Source organism: Carassius carassius, chromosome 14 (assembly GCF_963082965.1).
Source record: "Carassius carassius chromosome 14, fCarCar2.1, whole genome shotgun sequence".
Taxonomy (NCBI): Eukaryota; Metazoa; Chordata; class Actinopteri; order Cypriniformes; family Cyprinidae; genus Carassius; species Carassius carassius.
Window position 1 is genome coordinate 32264433 of NC_081768.1, and position 10000 is coordinate 32274432.

The following is a 10000-nucleotide window of genomic DNA, read 5'->3' on the forward strand; positions in this document are numbered from 1 at the left end:
TTTATTTGTCTGGATTCTGTTTTTCCATTTTAATAAAAATCATGAAACTTATACATTTTCACATCAATTTAATAAAAATTTTAGGGCCCTATGAAATGTTTTATTTTTTTTATCACCATATTTTTTATTGTTAACAAATTCTGTTTTAGCATGTAAAATTATTTGAACGCATAAAACAGCTTTTTTTCTTAAATAAGCCTAATGATTTTTTCCCCTCAGAAATTCTGTGTATTTACAATTTTGACATCAAATCAAGGCATAAAATATTAATTTCATTTATCTTGTAATTACTGAAAATTAAGCAAACTTTTTTGGCAAACAAAGGGGATTTACTATTAAAATTCAAACATGGAAGAAATGATGTGTGACTCATCGTTAAAAAATAATGTTTGTTTTATTTTAGTAGTAGTAGTAGGCTATGTACATTCTACTGAACAATAGACTTAAAAACAGACTTTTATTTTGACGGGTTGTAGTGAATACCTTTACCCTTCTGTGATGTGATATGATGCATGTCAAATCAATGGTCAGATGCTCATGAAGTGACTTAGAGCAGTTCTGGAGATGTTCTTCAAGTGTTTTTCGTTCAACTCGAGCAGAGGTCTAAAACGGTTTATTTATTCACCAAACGGACATAAGTTGACTTCAAGAATGAACAATGAGGCTAAGATAAGTTTGAAGTTCAGTGTTTAAAAGACGGAGCAAACAAAAAGAGCGATCTATATTATAGCTCTATAAATGAAGCATACAGACTTTATTAGAGCCACAGAAAGACAAACGTTTCGATGGAAATGCTCAATATACAATTCATTATGTACACTAACAACAATTCGGGGTGAATATGATGTAATTTAATGTTAAACTATGTGAATGATGCTCTGAGGCGTGGCAGGATTTTCTGTCTGAAGCGTCACGTGTCTAAACACACAGCACGTGCTGTGTGTTTGATTCAGCCACTAGAGGTCGCTCTCACACTGTATGATGAACACAGAGCCTTCTCAGCCGCTCCAGCAATGGACGAAACGCGGGAAACTATCGGGATGATTTTTTACCGATAACCGATTGTTCCAGCAATCAACTATCGGTGCCGATTAATCGGCACAAACCGATACATCGGTCGAGCTCTACTCACTCGCAGTGTGAGCCCTGCATTAGCTGTGATGTTAGTTCATACATCAGTGTGTGAGGGTTAAAGAGCTCGTCTGTGAGTGTGTGTGTGTGTTGATCTGGATGTGTGTGTTTTCAGAGCAAGGACTGGAGGAGATGAGGAAGATCCTGCTGCTGCTGCTGGGCTGTGCTGTACAGGTGACACACACTCACACACACTCTCACACACTCTCACTCACTCTCTCTCTGACACACTCACACACTCTCACACACAGTGTGTGTAGCTCATCTCTCTCTCTGTGTGTGTGTGTGTGTCTCAGTGTAACAGGAAGGAGGAATACATCGACCGGATCCAGATGCTGGACTTTGACACACAGGCAGCCATCGCTGCTCACATTCAGGAGGTGTGTGTCACATGACTTCAGGAGCGCAGCTCATCAACCCCTGACCTCTGACCCTCTCTCTGTGTGTGTTTGTGTGTGTGTGCAGGTGACTCATAACCAGGAGAACGTGTTTGACCTTCAGTGTGTAGAGGAGAGCGAGTCTGTCCCGCACGATAAAGACATCGTCTTCAGACAGCTGACCTTTAACCTCAAGCGCCTCGTGGATGAGCGAGACCAACATGCCGAGGTAACACACACACACACACACACACACACTGTCGCTGCTGCTAATGAATGACCATGTGACTCTCTGACCACAGGCTAACATGCATCAAACACATTCAACTTCATTTACATAAAAATATATTTTATATAAAGCTGGTTTGACCAGATCAGTAACTCTATTTGACCCGACTCTCATGAGCAGCTCTGGAGTCTGGAGTCCTTTAGTGCTGTTTAGAGTCCATGCTTGAAGAAAACATCACTAAACTGTGTTTGTAGTGTGCCTGCAATCCAATAATCCTGTGTTACTTCTGATATTTGACACAGACCTGTGCTGGCAAAATGAGCCACAATGAGCACATTTTCAAAAATAAGTTATTTTCATTTTTATTTCTAGATTTGTATTTTGAGTGCTAAATTGAGTGAGCTACAGCCGAGTTAAAAGGTTTCTGCAGGGTCCACAGCTAAATCACAGAGCAAGGTTACATCTTTTCCTCCAGTTCTTTTCTTAATTATTATTACTGTATTAATAATCACAATATATCTTTATCATATCTTTGCTATTATAAATAAGAACATATGCAAAAAATATATATATAAATATAAGAAACAAATGTTACTTATTTTTATTTTACATCTAAAGTATTCAAGTAAGAAAAACGAATAGTCAAATGTAAAAATGGCTGTAGTGATTCAATACAAATGATTTAATTACTAAAACTGAAATAGCAGTGGAGTCAAGAGCTTTAATTGTTAGATTCACATTAGATGATATATATTAATACCACTTCATATAGTTACTCAGTTTCACATGAAGAGGGACGTTTGTCTCTCCAAAAATTACCATCATTAAAAATATGATATAGATTTTTAAAAACCGTTCAATAAACAAGAAGGTAATTAAGATACTTGAGTTTTAAACACCGTATTGCATTTTTTTGCTCTCCTTTGACAACAACAATAATTGGAAACACAGCACTGTTTTCGGTCTCGGAGCAACATGATGATGTTTCATTCAGTTTAAATGATTCGGTTCAATCACAACGACTCACTTATTAACAGTGACCTGCTGCCACCTACTGGCCGTTTAAACACACGTGTAACTGCAGGTTAAAAACATCCCTGTCCTGCGTTAAACAGACGCAGCTTCTGTGTGTCCTCTGCACTGCAAAGATTAATTTAGTTGATAAGGATTTCATAATTCACTGATTGAATGGAAGAATTTGACTCAAAAGATTATGGACACTTTTAGAAAAAATGCCTTTATAGAAGTAAAAATAATTTGAAACTAATTGGAAAAGATTAGTTTCTATCTCTGCTGCGAGCTGACCACCACACAGAACGTGAAGAACATCAAAAACTGTCAGCTGTCCACGTTAAGATACCAGCACAGTAACACACTCAGAATATCACCTGATTATCGTTAGCAATGAAATCTCACAAAATATTGAGATATCATTTTTTGTCAATATTGCACACCCCTAAAATACCCATGATGCTGTGTGTGTCTGATGTGTGTGTGTCTGATGAGTGTGTGTGTGTGTGTGTGTGTGTCTGATGTCTGGTGTGTGTGTGTGTGTGTCTGATGTGTGTGTGTGTGTGTGTGTCTGGTGTGTGTATGTGTGTCTGATGTCTGGTGTGTGTGTGTCTGATGTGTGTGTGTGTGGGTGTGTGTGTGTGTGTCTGGTGTGTGTATGTGTGTCTGATGTGTGTGTGTGTGTCTGATGTGTGTGTGTGTGTGTGTGTGTGTCTGATGTCTGGTGTGTGTGTGTCTGATGTGTGTGTGTTTGTCTGATGTGTGTGTGTCTGATGTGTGTGTGTGTGTGTGTCTGATGTGTGTGTGTGTGTCTGATGTCTGGTGTGTGTGTGTGTGTGTGTGTGTCTGATGTGTGTGTGTGTGTCTGGTGTGTGTATGTGTGTCTGATGTCTGGTGTGTGTGTGTGTCTGATGTGTGTGTGTGTGTGTCTGGTGTGTGTGTGTGTGTGTGTGTGTGTGTGTGTGTCTGATGTTACTGATGTGTGTGTGTCTGATGTGTGTGTCTGATGTGTGTGTGTGTCTGATGTCTGGTGTGTGTGTGTGTGTCTGATGTTTCTGATGTGTGTCTGTGTCTGATGTGCCTGATGTCTGATGTGTGTGTCTGGTGTGTGTGTGTGTCTGATGTGTGTGTCTGATGTGTGTGTGTGTCTGATGTGTGTGTGTGTGTGTCTGATGTTTCTGATGTGTGTGTGTGTGTGTGTCTGAGTGTGTGTGTGTGTGTCTGATGTCTGGTGTGTGTGTGTGTGTGTGTGTGTCTGATGTCTGGTGTGTGTGTGTGTGTGTCTGGTGTGTGTGTGTGTGTGTGTGTGTCTGGTGTGTGTGTGTGTGTGTGTGTGTCTGGTGTGTGTGTGTGTCTGATGTGTGTGTGTGTGTGTGTGTCTGATGTGTGTGTGTGTCTGATGTGTGTGTGTGTGTGTGTGTGTCTGATGTCTGATGTGTGTGTGTGTCTGATGTGTGTGTGTGTCTGATGTCTGGTGTGTGTGTGTGTGTGTGTGTGTGTGTCTGATGTTTCTGATGTGTGTCTGTGTCTGATGTGCCTGATGTCTGATGTGTGTGTGTGTCTGATGTGTGTGTCTGGTGTGTGTGTGTCTGATGTGTCTGATGTGTGTGTCTGATGTGTGTGTGTGTCTGATGTGTGTGTGTGTCTGATGTCTGGTGTGTGTGTGTGTGTGTGTGTGTGTGTGTGTGTGTCTGATGTTTCTGATGTGTGTCTGTGTCTGATGTGCCTGATGTCTGATGTGTGTGTGTGTCTGGTGTGTGTGTCTGATGTGTCTGATGTGTGTGTCTGATGTGTGTGTGTGTCTGATGTGTGTGTGTGTGTGTGTGTGTCTGGTGTGTGTGTCTGATGTGTCTGATGTGTGTGTCTGATGTGTGTGTGTGTCTGATGTGTGTGTGTGTGTGTGTGTGTCTGATGTTTCTGATGTGTGTGCCGTGTGTCTGATGTGCCTGATGTCTGGTGTGTGTGTGTGTGTCTGATGTGTCTGATGTGTGTGTGTGTGTGTGTGTGTGTCTGATGTTTCTGATGTGCCTGATGTCTGGTGTGTGTGTGTCTGATGTGTTTGTCTGATGTGTGTGTGTGTGTGTGTGTGTGTGTGTCTGATGTGTTTGTCTGATGTGTGTGTGTGTGTGTGTGTGTCCGATGTGTGTGTGTGTCTGATGTGTGTGTCTGATGTGTCTGATGTGTGTGTATGTGTGTCTGATGAGTCTGGTGTCTGGTGTGTGTGTGTGTGTGTGTGTGTGTGTGTGTGTGTGATGTGTGTGTGTGTGTGTCTGATGTGTGTGTGTGTGTGTGTGTCTGATGTGTGTGTGTGTGTCTGTGTGTGTGTGTGTGTCTGATGTGTGTGTGTGTGTGTCTGATGTGTCTGATGTGTGTGTGTGTGTGTGTGTCTGTGTCTGATGTGTGTGTCTGATGTGTGTTTGTGTGTGTGTGTTTGTGTCTGATCTGTGTGTCTGATCTGTGTGTCTGATGTGTGTGTCTGATGTGTGTTTGTGTGTGTGTGTGTGTGTGTCTGATCTGTGTGTCTGATCTGTGTGTCTGATGTGTGTTTGTGTGTGTGTGTGTGTGTGTGTCTGATGTCTGATGTGTGTGTCTGATGTGTGTGTCTGATGTGTGTTTGTGTGTGTGTGTGTGTGTGTGTGTCTGATCTGTGTGTCTGATCTGTGTGTCTGATGTGTGTGTCTGATGTGTGTGTCTGATGTGTGTTTGTGTGTGTGTGTGTGTGTCTGATGTCTGATGTGTGTGTCTGATGTGTGTGTCTGATGTGTGTGTTTGTGTGTGTGTGTGTCTGATCTGTGTGTCTGATGTGTGTGTCTGATGTGTGTGTCTGATGTGTGTTTGTGTGTGTGTGTCTGATGTGTCTGATGTCTGATGTGTGTGTCTGATGTGTGTTTGTGTGTGTGTGTCTGATGTGTCTGATGTCTGATGTGTCTGATGTGTGTGTGTGTTCAGATGGTGGTGTCTCTGTCTCTGGAGCGTGACGCTGGGCTGGTCTCTCTTCACACTGCTCCTTCACCCGGAGAGTCTCCCAGCATCAGACGCACTGAGAGTGTGCAGCATCTGTCCGTGGAGCTGGCCGACGCTAAAGCCCGGATCAGACGCCTGCGGCAGGAGCTGTGAGTACCAGTCATTACTCTGCTTCCTCTCTGTCCAGTGCCTGTTAGAGGATGTGCTGAGGACCAGAGGAAGTCTTACTGGAATCCATCTGATTGAGTTCAGCCATTAGTCTGTGCTGCTAGAGCTCTTCACACGCAGCTGTCGGAGTTATTTCCCTCAGTGTCTCTTAGTTTGCTGACGTTCTCTCAGACAAACGTCTACTTGAGCTTCAGCATCAGCCAGTTTATGACTGGAAATGATGTTATGAGTGTTATCTTTACATACTGGTAAGTCTTTAACAGAAGCCCTGGTCAATCATTTACATGAAGGATCTGTACTTCTAAAGCCATGCTATCTAATAACACATAATCAGATAACCGCAGTGAAGCGTACGCTCTTCCTCTATCTCTGTTCTCTCTGTGTGCTGCTGTAACTCACAGGAGAACTTGAGAAATGAGCTGGAACAGTCCTGAAGTTTGATTAATAACCGTTGACATGCTCAGGACATTTGTAAAGGGAGACTGTTACTCTAACTGAATAATCATTAGTCGGGTATCGCTGGAATTTGATCAATTCCGATTCTTATCAATTTCAATATGGTTAAATAAAATCAAATATTCAGATATCAAACATATTTATTCTGTGTCTCTTTTTGCTAAACACTGAACTAAAATCAGCCGGCTACAGGAATATGTGGACTGGATTAAGAGCTGTTTGTGTGCAGAATAGAGCTGCAGCGTTCTGGATAAATTCAGACTTCTGTTTTTTATTTTATTTTTTATTAATGGAGGTTGGTTGTAGTTCTCTCACATTTCAGAAGAATAAATATTTAGACAGTAATCAAAATCTTGGCATGATTCAGTGACTCACTCACTTTATTTAAGTGTCAGATTCTGGAACTGGGATTGATTTTGGGTTCCCAACCCTAGTCTCAAAGAGAGGTGAGAGGTTTAAACACACACTGTCCTGTATGCTTGTGGAAGTGTTCAGGATGATTCTGCACATCCAGAATGAGGCCACGGCTCTCTACCTAGCTTCTGTTCTTGTGTCTTTCACTGCAGGGTAAAGGAGGACAGTCTATTTTAATCTGTGTGCGGTAAAAGAATCGCACAGCTTCACTTCCTCCTCCCCACTGATCACAAACAAGATTCTTTTAGTTTCAGTGCAGTTTATCAAATGTAGTCACCGCTCTCATCTGGTCTCCAGTAAAGTTCTCGAGTAGAGGTTTTTCTCATCTAAAGTGTGGTACAGTAGGATTATCACAGCTTTCATTGACCTCAGCGCACGTTACTGAAGCTCAGGTGATACCTGAGGAATTAAGCTCAGAGCGGCCCATCATTAACCCGCTTCTGCAGACTAACTGCTTGAACGGCTGTGTGTTTCAGAGAGGAGAAGACCGAGCAGCTTCTGGACTGCAGACAGGAGCTGGAGCACATGGAGACCGAGGTCAAGAGACTGCAGCAGGAAGTGAGGCGTCTCTACATCATACTCCTCAGTGACACTGAGCTTAACTAAATCTCTGTCCTCTTAATTGCAAGTCCTGATGTGTAATGACTACAGTAATTCCTTTAACTACTTACACGCCACAGCTTTACACAGCCAGTAATAGCTCAGCCGATCATCACACATGTCTTTACAGACGCCGCTGTTTCACTGTCTGATCCATGGCATCAACAGACCCTCATTCTGTGGAACACCAGGATCTAAATTTAGTTTTCCAAACCTGTTCCCAGAGCCCGTATGAATATCTATATCTAGAAGTCTTGCATTTAGTTTACCATTATGATGCCTGTTAATTCTTTAATTAAATCAAATATATATTGGTTAAAACACTGATAAATATGATTGATCATCAAACAACCCTACCATAGATATCTGATGTTCTTACAGCCATACGCTGCAGTGTTGTGGCATTTCCAATAGAAATAGTTTTTTTAACTGTGACTGATGAGCAGCATCTGAAATGTAGACTAGTTTTAGATGGCAGACATGCTGACGTGTATGGAGCAGATAGATATAGATAAATATTCTTTGGGCTGTCCAAATAAAAGCAGATGTTTTATTTTTGTCTAATCCAAAAATTGAACTTCACTGTAGTAAGACACCGGTGTCAAGACGTATAAAGGTCTCATTTGCTGAGACATTTGTGTTTGTGTGTTTGTCAGAACCTGCAGTTGCTGTGTGACGCGCGGTCGCTGCGGGCGTATCGGGATGAGCTGGACGCGCTCCGAGAGAAGGCCGTCAGGGTGGACAAACTGGAGAGTGAAGTGACACGCTACAAAGAGAAACTCCATGACATTGAGTTCTACAGGACCAGAGTGGAGGTGCGTTCACATCACTACATGTGTTCAGGAGGGAATGCTGGGAATGTCGTGGAGATTATTGATTGTGTGTGTTCACAAGGGATTGCTGGGAATGCTATAGCAGTTGTTGATTGTATGTGTTTACAAGGGAATTCTTGGAATGTTATGGAGGTTATTGATTGTATGTGCTCACGAGGGAATGGTGGGAATGTCGTGGATATAATTGATTGTGTGCGTTCACAAGGGAATGCTGGGAATGTTGTTAAGGTTGTTGATTGTGTGTGTTCAGGATGGAATGCTGGGAATGTGCTGAAGGTTATTAATTTTTTGTGTGTGTTCATGAGGAAATTCTGGGAATTTTGAGAAGGTTATTGATTGTGTGTGTTCACTAGAGAATGCTGGGAATGATGTGAAGGTTATTGATTGTGTGTATTCACGAGGGAATGCTGGGAATGTGCTGAAGGTTATTGATTGTGTGTGTTCATGAGGAAATTCTGGGAATTTTGAGAAGGTTATTGATTGTGTGTGTTCACTAGGGAATGCTGGGAATGATGTGAAGGTTATTGATTGTGTGTATTCACGAGGGAATGCTGGGAATGCCATGGCGGTTGTTGATTGTGTGTGTTCACGAGGGAATTCTGGGAATGTTGTGGAGGTTATTGATTTTGTGTGTTCACAAGGGAATGCTGGGAATCTTGTGGAGGTTATTGATTGTGTGTTCACTAGGGAATGCTGGGAATGTTGTGAAGGTTGTTGATTGTGTGTTCACAAGGGAATGCTGGGAATGTTGTTAAGGTTGTTGATTGTGTGTGTTCAGGATGGAATGCTGGGAATGTGCTGAAGGTTATTAATTTTTTGTGTGTGTTCATGAGGAAATTCTGGGAATTTTGAGAAGGTTATTGATTGTGTGTGTTCACTAGAGAATGCTGGGAATGATGTGAAGGTTATTGATTGTGTGTATTCACGAGGGAATGCTGGGAATGTGCTGAAGGTTATTGATTGTGTGTGTTCATGAGGAAATTCTGGGAATTTTGAGAAGGTTATTGATTGTGTGTGTTCACTAGGGAATGCTGGGAATGATGTGAAGGTTATTGATTGTGTGTATTCACGAGGGAATGCTGGGAATGCCATGGCGGTTGTTGATTGTGTGTGTTCACGAGGGAATTCTGGGAATGTTGTGATGGTTATTGATTTTGTGTGTTCACAAGGGAATGCTGGGATTGTTGTGAAGGTTGTTGATTGTGTGTGTTCACGAGGGAACACTGGGAATGTTGTGGAGGTTATTGATTTTGTGTTCACTAGGGAATGCTGGGAATGTTGTGAAGGTTGCTGATTGTGTGTGTTCACTAGGGAATGCCGGGAATGTTGTGATGGTTATTGATTGTGTGTTCACGAGGGAATGCTGGGAATGTTGTGGAGATAATTGATTTTGTGTGTTCATAAGGGAATGCTGGGAATGCCATGGCGGTTGTTGATTGTGTGTGTTCACGAGGGAATTCTGGGAATGTTGTGATGGTTATTGATTTTGTGTGTTCACAAGGGAATGCTGGGATTGTTGTGAAGGTTGTTGATTGTGTGTGTTCACGAGGGAACACTGGGAATGTTGTGGAGGTTATTGATTTTGTGTTCACTAGGGAATGCTGGGAATGTTGTGATGGTTATTGATTGTGTGTTCACGAGGGAATGCTGGGAATGTTGTGGAGATAATTGATTTTGTGTGTTCATAAGGGAATGCTGGGAATGCCATGGCGGTTGTTGATTGTGTGTGTTCATTAGGGGTGTAAGAAAATATCGATATACGTGAGTACCCTGATATTTTGTTTGGCGAAACTGTATCGTTTCTCAAAAACGGAATG

The 10000-nt window shown here is 42.1% G+C and overlaps 1 protein-coding gene across 5 annotated transcripts in view; it reads left to right on the top strand.

Annotated features, from left to right (window-relative positions):
* Positions 1-10000, top strand: part of LOC132157516 (girdin-like) — a 69634-nt gene that overhangs the window by 19486 nt on the left and 40148 nt on the right. For all 5 annotated transcript variants that reach the window (XR_009437558.1, XM_059566888.1, XM_059566885.1 and 2 more), the window contains exons 5-10: positions 1247-1305; positions 1428-1511; positions 1597-1737; positions 5698-5861; positions 7227-7308; positions 8007-8165. Coding sequence is in view for 4 of the 5 variants with exons in the window: in XM_059566888.1 (XP_059422871.1) it covers positions 1247-1305; positions 1428-1511; positions 1597-1737; positions 5698-5861; positions 7227-7308; positions 8007-8165 (689 nt within the window). In the remaining variant the exon portion in view is untranslated. The remainder of the gene's footprint in view (positions 1-1246; positions 1306-1427; positions 1512-1596; positions 1738-5697; positions 5862-7226; positions 7309-8006; positions 8166-10000) is intronic.